Source organism: Tachyglossus aculeatus, chromosome 18 (genome assembly GCF_015852505.1).
Source record: "Tachyglossus aculeatus isolate mTacAcu1 chromosome 18, mTacAcu1.pri, whole genome shotgun sequence".
Lineage (NCBI taxonomy): Eukaryota > Metazoa > Chordata > Mammalia > Monotremata > Tachyglossidae > Tachyglossus > Tachyglossus aculeatus.
Window position 1 is genome coordinate 36,406,203 of NC_052083.1, and position 13,720 is coordinate 36,419,922.

Sequence of the window (13,720 nt, forward strand, 5' to 3'; positions counted from 1 at the left end):
CCCCCACTCCTCTGCTGGACAATGGAGGGCTGAGTTGGTGGGGGCCGAGGGCTTCGCCGTCAGGAAGTTCAGTTCCCAGAGAGGGATGGGTTGAACTGCAACCCTCGGTCCTGGAATGCTGGGAATTCTCCCTAGGATCCCAGTTCTACCCCTGCCCCATTTCCCGTATCTTCCCAGTCCGGGTTTGGAGTCTCATCCATCGAGGGGATGAAGGGGAATAGGGGTCCCCCCGGCACCCCACTTAGGGCTGGGTGACCCGGGGATGGGATGAAGGGGGCCTTTTAGACCGTGAGCCCACTGTTGGGTAGGGACTGTATATGTTGCCAATTTGTACTTCCCAAGCGCTTAGTACAGTGCTCTGCACACAGTAAGCGCTCAATAAATACGATTGATCATCATCATCATCATCAATCGTATTTATTGAGCGCTTACTATGTGCAGAGCACTGTACTAAGCGCTCGGGAAGTACAAATTGGCAACATATAGAGGCAGTCCCTACCCAACAGTGGGCTCACAGTCTAAAATGATGATGATGGAGGGAAAGTAGGGAGTAGGAGTGGGGGGGATGGGGCTGGGAGAGCCGTTTTGGCAACTTAACGGTCCCTCGTTTAGATTCTGCTGGCCTCGGGCCCAGCCCCCCCGCCCCGTGCCCCTCTGCCCAACGTGCCGGATGCAGGCCGGGCTGGGCGAAGCGGATGAGTCTGGGGGCTCCACAGTTGCTTCCCTAAAACCCCTCGGTCCTTGAGGGGGTGGGGGCGGGGCGGAGGGGGCAGGGGCGGGGCGGGCGGTCCTTGGAAACGGCGCTGTTTTGCTTAGTTACGGGGCCCGGGCGCCGTTGGTCCAGGATCCGGGCGCCGGCCCTGTCCCCCCTGTGCGCGGTTCCCCCGCCTCCGGCCTTGCTGGGGGACGGGGGGCTCCCGGAGGCCCATCTCCAAGGCTCCTGATCCCTGGCAACGCCCCCCAGCCGGACTGTGTAGGCCTCAGTTTCCCCACTCCGCCAGGGGGGAGCGAGCAGCAGGACTGTCCGGCCATGCGCCGCGCCCCCCTGGCCGCCCCCCAGCCCAGCCCCTCCGTGTGGGACCTGGTGAAGGACCACGTGCCTCCCTCCGAGAGGGCCGAGGTGAAGACGATCCTGGGAGAAGCCGCCGTGGACCTCAACCTGGAGCTGAGGGCAGAGGTGAGCCGGAGCCCCCCAGAAAGATGCCACCCCTCAGCACCCACTCAATCCACCCATCGATCCATCGTACTTATCGAGCGCTTACTGTGTGCAGAGACTGTGACTTCTAGACTGTGAGCCCGCTGTTGGGGAGGGACCGCCTCTATATGTTGCCAACCTGTACTTCCCAAGCGCTTAGTACACTGCTCGGCACACAGTAAGCGCTCAATAAACACGATTGAATGAATGCAGAGAGCACTGTAATAATAACAACAGTGGCACTTATTAAGTGTTTAAAGCGTGCCCGGCACTCTATTAGAGAAGCAGCGTGGCTCAGTGGGAAGAGCACGGGCTTGGGAGCCGGAGGTCATGTTTCTAATCCCGGCTCCGCCACTTGTCCGCTGGGTGACTTTGGGCAAGTCATTTAACTTCTCTGGGCCTCTGTAACCTCATCTGTAAAATGGGGATTAAGACTGTAAGCCCCACGTGGGACAACTTGATCACCTTGTATCCCTACCCCCAGCGCTTAGAATAGTGCTTTGCACAGAGTAAGCACTTAACAAATGCCATTATCATCATTACTACTATGAGTTGAGGGCTTGGGAGAGTAGTAATAATAATGATGATAATAATCAATCAATCAATCAATCATATTTACTGAGCACTTACTGTGTGCAGAGCACTGTACTAAGCGCTTGGGAAGTACAAGTTGGCAACATATAGAGACGGTCCCTATCCAACAGTGGGCTCACAGTCTAGAAGGGGTATTGGGGTAGATACAAGCAAATCAAGTTGAGGGCTTGGGGGAGTAATCATAACAATCATCATGGTATTTGTTAGACTCTTACTATGTGTCAAGCACTGTACTAAGCACTGGGGTGGATACAAGCAAATGGAGTTAGACACAGTCCCTGTTCCACTTGGGGCTCGCAGCCTCAGTTCCCATTTTACAGATGAGGGAACTGAGGCCCAGAGAATTGAAGTAACTTTCCCAAGGTCACACTGCAGACACGTGGCAGAGCCAGGATTAGAACCCATGACCTTCTGACACCCAGGGCCGTGCTCTAGCCAGTACGCCACGCTAAATATCACGGAGTTAGTAGACACGTTGCCTGCCCGCAACAAGCTCTGGGAGGTGACAGCCCAAAGCTTTCCTCGGGAGCAGGACAGAGCCATAGCCCCGCTCCCTCAGCTTCCGGGGTCAGGAGGGGGAGACCCAGAGGGTGAGGGCACTCTGTCCTGCGGCCTCTTTGGAGGCCCCACGCATCTTTATTCAGGTGGAGACACTGCTGGAGCTGTTGGAGGAGGAGCGCTCTGCCCAGCCGGCCCGCCCCCCACCCCCCTGCACCCTTCTGGCCCCCTCACCACTGGTCAGGGATATTGTGAAGCAAGAGCTGTTTCTGCTGCTGGACAGTCTCCGCCGTAAGGCCACCCAGGATGGCAGGTAGGACCTGGAAGCCACCAGCCCCTCGCCCTCCCCTCTTTCTGCCTCTCACGCCCCAGTGACAACCATGCCCAGATTCAGAGGCCAGGGTGGGGTTCTCTGCTATGGAGAAGTGGTTCTTGCAGTGGGGGTCAGTGTGGGGGTCTTCTGCACCTGTCTCCAGGAGTCCTGCGGGGCCAGGCATGAGAGAGGTGGACCTAGTTCTGCCTCTCACTCACTGAGGGTCGGAGACCTGGGCCCCAGGCGCAGGGTGAGGAGGGATGGATGAGATGCTCCACTCTGAGGCTGCAGAGGAAGAGTCCCTCTAGGCTCTGGTCACCCGTAGCCACCCTATTGTCAAACCCCCACCTTAACCCCCTTCTCTCCCTGTGCCCTCCCCCCATCCCAACCCTCCAGCTCTGATGCTGACCTTCACTCCTCAGGCAGCCTCCCCCTCCTTCAGCCCAGGCCTCCCCCTTGGCCTCCAGACTAAACTGTGACCCAGCCTCGCTCCCTTCGCTGCCCAGAGGAAGTCCCAGCTCATGGGGTCCTGAGACCCTCTCCCGCAGCTCCCCCTTCCCAGCCAATATTTGGCTTGAGGATGGGGTATGTCATCCTGGAGCAAAGTGGGTCCGACCGGGTGGTCCCATAACTTAACCCCAGACTGCTGCTGCCTCGGGAGGAGTCGGAGAGAGGGACAACGCAGGTCCATGTCTCTCACTCGGCAGAGACGGGGAGGACGTCCTGGCCCAGTACAGCCCGCGGGTGGTGCGCTTTGCCCTAGGGCTGGGCCCTGAAGCCGATGCCAAGGGTGATGAGGGGAGACCGGAGATGCCCGCTCTGCAGAATGCAGCCATTGGCAACGAGCACAGGTGACTCCCCAGGCAGCAACCCTCAGCCCTGGGAGGGTTGGAGGCAGAAATGGTAGACCGACCCCTCTGGGCACTGAGTGACTGGGATTCTCTGCTTCCCCTTGTCTTCCTGGGACCCAACCCAGATCCTTTCCCCGGGGACTGTGCCCATCTGGACTTTTGGGCATCTGGCTCTGGGCCCGAGTGTGTTTCTGCCTTTACCTCTGTGACTCTGCATGGGGATCTTGGCCTGGAGGCTGGCACGGGGAGGACAGTTCTGCACTCGGGCCTCTCCCTTTGCAGCACTTGGGACCTCGATTCCATTAAGGATAAGCTCAACTTGTCCGGCATTGACCAGGTCGTGCAACATTTGCGGTGAGATCAATCAATCGGTCGTACTTATCGGGGGCCCAGTAGAAGGGGTAGAGGGTGATGAGAAGCTGGGGGAATGGGGAGATTTGGAACAGGGAGCCCTGGGGCCTGTTGGGGACCAGCTGATGGAAGTCTTTAGCTTCTCTAAAGTAGGGCCTAGGAGAGAGAAAAGGGACTGTGGCAGAATGGGTATCGCTGGGACTGGGTTTCATGGAGAGGGGGCTTGAGGGGTTGTGGCAGAGCTGGGTGGAGGATTCGGGTGGGAGCTGTGGACCGCTGCTCCCGTGACTTCTCATCCCATTCCCAGAGGCCTCTTGGAGGCGGAGAGTCAGGCCCTTGAACGAGACATCTCTGTCCTGCAGGTGAGGATTGGTTCCACTCGGAGCCTAGGACCCTAGCTTCCACCCCCCAACCCCCAGGGTCACCTTCACACTCTCCCTTCCCTGCTAGGCATCCATTCAATCCACTACCCCAACTTTAACCAAATCCTGAGTCTCTTCTCCTGAGGCAAACAGTGGTCCATTTCATCCACTGGGAGATGAGTGGGCTGGTGAATGTTTTATGATTATCTGCAAGGCTGGTGTAACCTGATCCTGTGGGGGCTTTTCATCCACTCCCTCCCTCTTGCTCATAACTCACTCTGGCTAGGTAGGTGGCAGAGTCCCAAATGATGAGGATGGTTGTATCTGTCAAGTGTTCACTCTGTGCCAAGCACTGAACTAAGTGCCGGGATGGATGCAAGATTATCGGATAATCATAATTATGATTGTTAGATTATACAGTGCAAATATCATCATGATGATGTTGGAATTTAAGTGCTTATTATATGTCAAACACTGTTCTAAGCACTGGGGTGAATACAAGTTAATCAGGTCTGATGCAGTTCCTGTCCCTCATGGGGGCTCACAATCCAAGTAGCAATAATAAACACTGTTCTGAGCGCTGGGGTAGACACAGGGTAATCAGGTTGTCCCATGTGGGGCTCACAATTTTAATCCCCATTTTACAGATGAGGGAACTGAGGCACAGAGAAGATAAGTGACTTGCCCAAAGTCACCCCGCAGATGTATGGCAGAGTCGGGTTTAGAACCCATGACCTCTGACTCCCAAGCCCGTGCTCTTTCCACTAAGCCATGCTGCTTCTCCAGGAAGGAGAGTTTAAGTAGAAAGGAGACAAGGCCCCAGAAGGGGACTTGGGTGGCCCCGAAGGGTGGCATTGTCCATGTGTTAATAGCAGACCAAGTGACTCGATGTTTCCTTCCCAGAGACAGACTTAGCCCATTCCCACCGGGACCACTGAGCAGGTCACCTACCTGGTAGGATTTCTGTGCAGCCACCTCACACCCTGCTGGCTTAAAGTGGGCCCGGCAGCCTTTGGGCCCCGGGTCTTACGGGGCCCAGGGCCAGGGAGAGAAATGTGGGCCGGGGTCAGCTAGGTCCCCACCCCTCCCCACGGCGCCAGCAGGCCGGGTCCCTGAGCAGGGGATGGGGTGGACCCTCTTTCGAAGTGCAAAAATCTCTCCATCCCCCGGGCTCTGGGTAGGCGCTAACTACCAGCCTCTCCCCGCAGTGCTGCTTGGAAGAGGCTCACAACTGGCCCCCAGAGACCCCAACTACGGCCCCTGAGCCCACCTTAGCAGGTGAGAAGGCGGGGTCCCGAGCCCAAGATAGAGCCAGGGATGGCCCAGCCTAGCCCTCCCAACGTGTTGCCCCCCGCCCCACCAGGAGATACGCTGTACCCTGGGTTGGCTCTGCCCTGAGTCAGGGGGCAACTGGGAAGCTGAGCCGCCAGGGTCCGGGGGTCTGGCTGGTGTTAGTGGTCCTGTTGCTACCCCCTGCCCCCGGTCCCCCTCAGCCAGTCACACCTCCAGGCTCCGGGATGTAACGTTGTTGCCACTGCCTCCCTCTCTGCAGAGCTGAAAGAGGAGAAGAGAGCCATGGAACGGGCCCTGTGTGGCAAGACCCATCCCTCAGCCCTTCAGAAGATGCAGCCCCCGGCCACCTGTGAGCTGTGGGGCAGGTAACAACCCCCTTCCCCCAAGGAAATGTGGCCAGGAGGGAAAGGCAGTGTGGAGCCCCTGGGGAAGGCAGGAAAATGAGTGGGTGCAGGTGGGAAGGGCTAGAGTGGAGTCGGCCCTCCCAGGGTCCCACAGTCCCCATACTCTGGGGGGAGCTGGACCCCTACCTCTTCCTTGGGCTGGCAGATGGCAGAAACCAGCTCTCTCTCGTTTTTTTTAATGGTCTTAAGTACTTCCTATGTATCAAACATTATTCTAAGCGCTAGGGTAGGTATAAATTAGGTCAGACACAGTCCATCCCACAAGCGTTTCACAGTCTAAGTAGGAGGGAGGACAGGTTTCTAATCTCCCATTTAACAGTTGATGAAACTCAGGCACAGATGCCCTAACTAGTTTGCCCAAGGTCACACAGCAAATAGTCCGCAGAGCCTGGTTTAGAAGCCAGGTCCTCTGACTCCCAGTTCCGGGATCTTTCCGCTGTTTCTCTGATCTGTTTCCTCTACTCTGCCTGCTGCTTTCTCCCCACTGTAGGCCTGAGGCATCCAGGAACGTTGCTGGTGCAGGAGAAACCCCTCAGGGTCCCAACCGCAGACCCAGGGGCCAAGGAGGTGCCCCTCCGCTCCCCACTTCCTTAGGCAGCACCCTTGGGCTCCTCCTCCAGCCCACAGGGCCATTCCCGCTGGCCCCCTGCCCCCCCAAGAGCCCCTCCCCACATCCCCCGGCTCCACATTTCCAGGCCAGGCTGCCCCTGCAACCCGGCCCACCCTGCAACTGGGGGCGATGGGGGCGGCGGCTGCAGCCGCGTAATGTAGGGGAAGGGCTGCCCCAGCTGCTTAGTGCTGTGCCCCTGGCTCCATCCTGAAAGGGGACAGACTCCCACCTCCCACCTGCAATCCCCGACTCAGGCCTCGACCTCCAGCGGAGCTGACCTGGGGTTGGGGGCCGGGGGGTGCAGCTTCCCAGTGGATTGGGCCTGGCCTGTCAAAGGTCCCAAGTCTGTCCTGGTGAGTCATCTGTCATGGGAACACAGGTAGGGATGGCCATTTCCATAGAATAAAGCCCCAGGGGACCTTCTCCTCATATTGCTGGCTGTCCGACTGTCTATTTGACCACCTGGGTTTTGGGAAGGCTCATTTCTGTCTGTCTGTACATGTAGCTGGCACTGGAGCTGGTATTCCACATTGTGCCCATAGCTCCATGGGCTAGGGAACAGACTTCAAACTCACAGACCCCCTCACACTCTCCCCAGTGGCTGGTCGGGTTCAGGCTTGGGCCAGGAAGCTGACACAGGCCTTGCCCGGGTGCAGCTGGAGGGGAGAACAGAAGCCGCTACCACTGGCACCCCACCACACAACCCTAGGTCTGGGCGCTGGGCCGTGGCCGTCGGCTTCCTCATGGCCCTCTCCTCCGTCATCTGCCCCACCCCCTAGACCGACACAAATGACAGCAGCACAGAATCAGGAATAGAAATTTCATTAAAATCTATCGGACCTTAAAAACCTAGCAGGGCGCAGAGCCCGGGGGTGGGAGGGGCAGTGGGGGTAGGGGTGGGCGCACCAAATTGCTATGAGAGATTAGAGAAGACACAGTTTGAGGCTGTCACCCCCGTGGACGGGAGGCCTGGAGCCCCGAGCCCAGGTTGGGAGCAGGGCAGGGGTGGGGGCCATGTGATGGCAGCACTGCAGATGGAGACGACCACGACGATGAAGGGGGGAAGGATGGGGGGAGGAGGGACCCGCTGGCCAGGCCAGGCCGGGGTGGGCAGGAAACGAGACCTGCTGAGCAATAATGCCCTCCCCTGACAGGCCGGGGACCCCATTTGGCACGTTATTAATACTAATATTATTATTTTATTTTATCTTACAAGAGAATTTTAGTTCCCGGGCTCTAGTGGCCGTGAAGCCAAGGGCGGGCCAGACCACCGGTGGCAACCGGCACTCTGCAGACCCTCCTGGCATTGCCAGCCAGGCCCCGAGGCTGGCAAGGGCTCGAAAGGGGCCCGGCAGGAACCCTGGGAAGCCAGTGCTTTTGGGGAGGGCAGCTTCAGCCCTTGGGGCAGCTGCCTAGTGGCCAGCTAGAGTGGCCAGAGGAATGGCTCGCCCTGTCCCCACTTTCACCCCATTGTGGGGGGGTGGGGACGGGAGGTCCTTAGGACGGGGTCAGCTCCCCATTGGACCCTGGGCAAAGGGGGAGTGGCCCTCCCTCCCCACTCCATGGCTGTACCAGCCAGGGCAAGGAAGGGAACCTGGAAGACGAGCTGGGCCCGAGCCTGAGGGAAGGGAGCAGCCACAGACACAGTTTTTACAAAAAATAATTACACAGACATGGCTCCGCCCTGGGCAAAACATGTAACCTTGGGGGCGGCGGGGGGAAGCAGCTGGGTGAGCTTGTAACACTGCAAGGTTCCTCCTCCCCACCCTGACCCTCAGCCCTGCCCAACAGAGGGATGGGTGGCCTGCAGGGGCAAGGGAAGGGAAGGGGGCATCTTACAGTAGTTCACCTGGGCGGGGCTGGGGTGGCACAGGCAGCGGTTAGGTGGGGGGCTCCGGGCCTCGCAGCGCCCTCCACGCCCTTGGCCACAGGTGTTGGGAGGGGGATCAGTGCAGCCGGTCCCCAACTCTGGGGCAGGAGACGCCTCTCGGATCCTTGCCCAGGTCCCTGTTTCTGCCTGCTCTCTTGGCTGTGAGCATCTGGATGCCAAGAGGAGGCAGCCGCTGGGCTGAGCCAGGGCCCTGCTTGAGAGGAGAGGTGGAGAGAGCCCTCCCCCCGCCCTCCCGGGGCAGGCAGCAATGTGAACCAGTGCAGCCCATCCTGGGATGTCACATTTCCAATCAAAATCCAGTAAGTGGAAGGGACTGACTGGGGAGGGGGATCTTGGGCTGAAGATCAGAGGAAGGGGTCTGTCCCCACCCCCAGGGGCAGGGCAGGATCCCCTCTGAGATCTCAGTCCTGATGTGTTGGCATTTAGACTTTCCCCAAGCTCTCCTGAGGCACGAGACACCCCTCACCCCCACCCCCACACACTTCCAGTGTTGGCCACAAAACCCACCTCCCCCAACGGGGCTGCTCTCCTGCTCCAGCCCCAACAGCAGCAATGAGGCCCCCCCTTTTCAGGAGGGAGGAAGCCCCAACACTCAGTACAGTGTAGAGGGGACACTGGTTCCCGGACCCTTCCCCCACTTCCCCTTCTGTCCAGACAGCCCGTTGAGGGGGGCAGAAGGGTCACCCCCTGCCAGCCCAATCCCCTCCCTCCCCCTCTGGTCCCAACTTGTGGTCCGGAGTAGGGGTGGGGGTGAGAGGTGAGGGGGCGTTGTCATGATGACCTGTAAACACCAGGGTGATGAGAAACACAGGGGTTAGCGGTGGTGGCTGAGATGACAGGGGGCCGCACTTCTTCCCCCAGCCCACCCCTGGCAGGGGCATGGTGAGGGTGGGTCTGACCCCCCCCCCATAGTCTCAATAGTGGGAGCAAAGAGGGAGGCATGGGGTGTGATGCTGTCCCCCTCTCCCCCGCCCCCCACAGCAGCAGCCCTCATATCCGGGAGTCCTGGAGGTGGGCAGAACCGTTGCTGCCCACAGCCGGGCTCCGGGCCTTGTCTGGGTGCAGGGGCTGCACCTCCAGCCCGTCCTCAGGGGAGGTGCCCGGGGCGGGGGCATAGCGCCCGGTCCTGTGCTCGGCAAGGGCAGGGCCCCAGTCCCTGCTTGGCTTCGTGGCGTTCTTCAGACGCTGTGAGGGAGAGGGGAGAGAGAACGTGGAGTCAGTCCCTGGCCCCGGGTTGCCCCCTCTTCCCTCCTGGGGACCCGGCCCCAGCTCAACAGCCACCCGACACCCCCCCAGCCCCACGCTGCTCACCTGCAGGAAGGAATCACCATCGACACGGCAGAGCTCAAACACGGCGTACAGCGGGATGCAGATAACGGAGGAGAGGGCCATGAGGAAGCCGATGGCCACGGCCCAGCCGGGGTACTGGTACTGGTTATAGGTGATGGGACGATACTGGATCACAGTGAAGATCAGGATGAACTGTGGGGCAGGGGGGCAGGAGCAGAGGGTAAGGCGCTGGGCACCTATGTGCCCTGCCCAGGCTCCCCCTCCCACAAAGGCCTCCCTTTCTCAAGTTGAATTGAGCTGGAGGAACCAATACTACATAATAATAATAATAATGGTATTTGTTAAGCACTTACTATGTGCCAAGCACTGTTCTAAGAGCTGGGGTAGATACAAGGTAATCAGGTTGTCTCATGTGGGGCTCACAGTCTTAATCCTCATTTTACAGATGAGGTAACTGAAGCATAGAGAAGTGAAGTGACGTGCCCATGGTCATGTGGCAGAGCTGGGATTATAACCCACATCCTCTGACTCCCAAGCCTGTGCTCTTACCACTAGGCCATGCTGCTTCTCCTGAGTGTCCTTCTGACCCAAAGATTCCCCCATCATCACCCCTTCCCGAAAGAGAAGGGACGTGATGACATGGTGAAGGGGTGAGGCAGGGGTCATGGTCCCCCTTTCCTTACTGCCCATCAGCAGGGGAGTCGGAAACCTGAACAACAACCAACAGTAACACTCCGTTGCAGTTATGGGGGAAAGAAACCAGGCAGCGGGCTGGTAGGAATGGGATAAAAGTGGGAAATGTGCTCCCTGGCCTTACCCAAAGAGCCTGGTCAGGGTGGGAAGGACTGACTGAACCTTCCCACTCCGAAAGGCCCTTTGGAAAGTGACTGGATGGGTCCTGTCCTGGGGCAGAGGGTGGGAGTGGGGGTGGTCCTGGGCACCTGTCAGAGTCAGAGGGGCTGCTGGCACATGACTAGGAAACAGGTGGGGAGCAGCAGTCAGGGCTGCAGGTGCCGGGAATGTCTCTCTGAGAAAAGTGGAGGAGGGTGGCAGTCGGGGAGGGATCCCCTTGTGTTTTCTAGTCAGACCAGTCTAATCAATCAATCAATGCTTCAGCTGGTGGAGTTTAGTGTGCAATGGTCCATCTTTTCTGTGTGGGCGTTGGGGGGCCGAGAGCCCCTCCAGAGCCCTATGCTGTGAGATTCAGAGTCGGGGTCCTCTTGGAACCCTTAGGCACAGTAAGTGGGTCAGGCTAGGAGCTTCACAATATCACTAGCAGGGCCAACTGTTCTGGCTCTAGGGGTGTCAGATGTGGCCCAATCTGGCTCGTGCCAGCAGAACAGCAGTGGCGGGGGTTGGGGGGAGGGTGTCTTTTTTTTATAGTATTTGTTAAGCACTTACTATGTGCTAGGCGCTGTTCTAAGTACTGGGATAGAAACAAGTTAATCAGCTTGAACACCGTTCCTGTCCCACTTGGGGGTTGAAGTCCCCCCTTTGCTGAGGGGTAGGGAAAGCCTGCCTCAAAGTGGGAAAACATCCCCAGAACCCGGAGTGGGACAGCCCAAGGATCTGGGTCTGGTTCTGGGCTCCCTCATGAAGCTGCGTTACCGTGACTCTGGCAGAGCGGAGCTAAGGGAAGCAGGTCTGCCCATCCAGAGGAGAGAGGTGCGTCAACTCCGAGGAAGAGCGTCCTGACAAAGCGGGTGAGTTAGAACCCCTGGCCTGCAGGAGCACCCTCCCCAGAAGCCGGGGGATGGAGAAGTTGACCTCCCAGAAGGATGAACCTAGCCACAGGGCTCTCATTTGGAAGAGGCCCTGCTCTGTGGAGATTGTTCAGAAAGGTGAAGCCCACAGCCTGAGCAAGGAGCCTGCAGAACCGCAGATAGGCTCCCGGCCAGGTAGAAGGAGCTTCCCAGTTCTTCATCCTCCGGCAGAGGGGCCGCTGGACTTTTCTGACAGCAAGCAGCCCTCCCCTCTGCCGGGGTCCTGCTCTGAGCTATAGATAGCCCCAGCGGGGCAGGGGAGGGGAGGGGTGTGTGGGGGCAGGGGTGACCCCGGGCTCGGGGAGGGCAAGACTGGAGAACTGAGCCTGCCTGGGCTGGGCACACTTACGAATATGATGGCTGGAGAGACAAAGCGCCAGCAGATCTGGAAAAACATGGGGGGCGGGAAACCCAGCATCATCTGGATATCTTGGAAGTAGTTCCGGTGCCCTAGGGAGAGGGGTAATCAAGGGCACTGTTTGCATAAAGGGGTTGGGAAGGGGGCACAGGGGCAGACTGGGATCCAGCATGGCAAAAGGACTGGGAATGGAGGCAGAAGGAAGGCACCCCCGCCCTCTCCCCCCACCCTCACCCCCCAGCGGATGGAGATCAGAGGGGCCGACTGAACTTGGGTTTTCACCTTGGTTCAGTCCGAGCTCAGCTTATGGGTGGCTGGGAGAGGTCTGCCTGCAGGGGAGGGGGGGCCCGGGAGTCCTTGTGCTGGACCCACAGGGACTGGTCACCTACCATAGATGTACATGATGGACACACACATGATGCAAGAGATGATGACCAGAGAGAAGCTGGCTGCATAGTTGTCCATCAGCAACAGCCAGTAAATGCCCGCCTGCGGGGAGAGGTCACATGAGTCTCCCGAGAGCAGCTTGCCCTTTCGGCCCTTCCCAGGCTCCCTCGCCCTCCTTCTCCTCCTCCTCTGCCTCCTCCTCCAGCTCCCGACAGACACCTTGGGTTTCCTCTTCTCCGAAAACTCCTCTTCCTTATCTCCACTCCTCTCCCCCTACTCCTTCCTTCCCCATCCTCCTCCACCCGGGGTTCCCTTTTGCAATGCTTGGGCCAGTCTTTGGGATGCCCCTGCACCACAACCAGCAACAAAATTAGCCATTCTGTGTGCTGCACACATTCCCTCAGCTCCCTTAGCAAATTGCCCCTCTCCTCACAGGGGCCAGAGTTGGGACCCCTTTTTCCCCCTGGGCTCTTCCTCTGAGCTCCTCTAGAGATGCTTATGCAAGCAGGCCCCCAAGGAGGTATGAAGCAGCCTAGCTGGGACCCATTCTTTCCCAGCAGGCCCCTTAATTGTAGGGATTTTGGAGCACAGGGGCCCCAGCTGCCCCAGTGTCAGTTTGGCTCTGGCTCTGGGCATACTGTCTTCCAGCTGAGCACTGAAGTGTGAGAAATAAAATGGCAGGGAGGGGAGGGGAGGGAGGGAGCAGAGCTGGGATGCAGTGGGGTGGAAGGCTGCTGGCAAGAGCTTTGCTCAATAAGTTGGCCCCATCCTCCACTCCCACCCTCTGTGGGTCTGGCCGGTTGCTCCTGTGGGGCCCATTTCCTGAATGGAGCAAACCTGGCTGGTGAGGGGAACCCCCAGCAGGAAGCCCGCCACGGCCACAGCCAGGGTGACGAAGGTCTTTCTCTTCAGAATCCAGTTGTTCCCCACCTCGTCCACGACTGCTGTGACCAGCGTCTCCAGGAGGCAGAACTACAGGGGAAGACCATCAGAGCTGGGTGGCGGGCAGGCTCAGAGGGCCCCGGGTGACCCCTGGGAAAGCATCCAACTGCCATCATTTTTTTTTAATGGTAATTGTTAAGTGCTTACTATGTGCCAGGCACTGTATTAAGCACTGGGGAAGTTACAAGCTAATCAGGTTGGACACAGTCCCTGTCCCATGTGGGGCTCCCCCTCAATCCCCCCAGCCCTTCCCCCCTGGGTCCCCTGGGTCTTCCAGGCCCCATCCCCATGGACCCCCATACCTGGGTGCCCAAGCCCAGGAGGATGAGCATGAAGAAGAAGAGCACGGACCAGAGGGGCGAGACGGGCAAGAGGGTGAGGGCCTCGGGATAGGCCACGAAAGCCAGGCCGGGTCCGTGGTCTGCCACACGGGACACGTCCACCCCCAGGTGGTTGGCCATGAAGCCGAGGATGGAGAAGATGACGAAGCCGGCGTACACGCTCGTGGCGCAGTTGGTGATGCTGATGATGATGCTGTCCCTGGACGGGGGGGGCCGGTGGGTGGCGTGGCCAGAACAGGAAGTCAATTCCAGCCCCAGTCTCCTGGCTACAGGATGG

General features: G+C 58.8%; 2 protein-coding genes across 8 annotated transcripts in view; one reads left to right on the top strand and one right to left on the bottom strand.

The window, feature by feature from the left end:
* Positions 1–848: 848 nt before the first annotated feature.
* Positions 849–6,891, top strand: CCDC24 (coiled-coil domain containing 24). Of its 3 annotated transcripts, none has more exons than XM_038760514.1 (8): positions 849–1,177; positions 2,413–2,600; positions 3,308–3,451; positions 3,734–3,805; positions 4,110–4,164; positions 5,373–5,442; positions 5,717–5,822; positions 6,352–6,891. In XM_038760514.1, the coding sequence occupies exons 1-8, from the start codon at positions 1,031–1,033 to the stop codon at positions 6,680–6,682; spliced, it is 1,113 nt and encodes a 370-aa protein (XP_038616442.1). In that variant the 5' UTR covers positions 849–1,030; the 3' UTR covers positions 6,683–6,891. The 3 variants fall into 3 exon arrangements, with proteins under 3 accessions (XP_038616442.1, XP_038616443.1, XP_038616444.1); XM_038760515.1 differs by having other exon boundaries at positions 2,434–2,600; XM_038760516.1 differs by lacking the exon at positions 3,734–3,805.
* Positions 6,892–9,271: 2,380 nt separating this feature from the next.
* Positions 9,272–13,720, bottom strand: part of SLC6A9 (solute carrier family 6 member 9) — a 48,282-nt gene continuing 43,833 nt past the window's right edge. For 4 of the 5 annotated variants that reach the window (XM_038760552.1, XM_038760554.1, XM_038760551.1 and 1 more), the window contains 6 exons: positions 13,405–13,642; positions 12,998–13,132; positions 12,163–12,262; positions 11,765–11,865; positions 9,674–9,844; positions 9,353–9,547 (listed from right to left, as the gene is read on the bottom strand). In XM_038760552.1, the coding sequence (XP_038616480.1) occupies positions 9,353–9,547; positions 9,674–9,844; positions 11,765–11,865; positions 12,163–12,262; positions 12,998–13,132; positions 13,405–13,642 (940 nt within the window). Of the gene's footprint in view, positions 9,548–9,673; positions 9,845–11,764; positions 11,866–12,162; positions 12,263–12,997; positions 13,133–13,404; positions 13,643–13,720 lie in introns of all 5 variants that reach the window. The other variant, XM_038760553.1, reaches the window with a different exon arrangement.

What these genes read in the sequence shown, in the direction of transcription:
- CCDC24 (XM_038760514.1), top strand. Translation starts at nt 1,031, where the DNA reads ATGCGCCGCGCCCCCCTGGCCGCCCCCCAGCCCAGCCCCTCCGTGTGG. An exon ending in AAGGCCACCCAGGATGGCAG is followed by an intron (nt 2,601 to 3,307) that starts GTAGGACCTGGA and finishes CTCACTCGGCAG; the next exon opens with AGACGGGGAGGACGTCCTGG. An exon ending in CCCTGAGCCCACCTTAGCAG is followed by an intron (nt 5,443 to 5,716) that starts GTGAGAAGGCGG and finishes CCCTCTCTGCAG; the next exon opens with AGCTGAAAGAGGAGAAGAGA.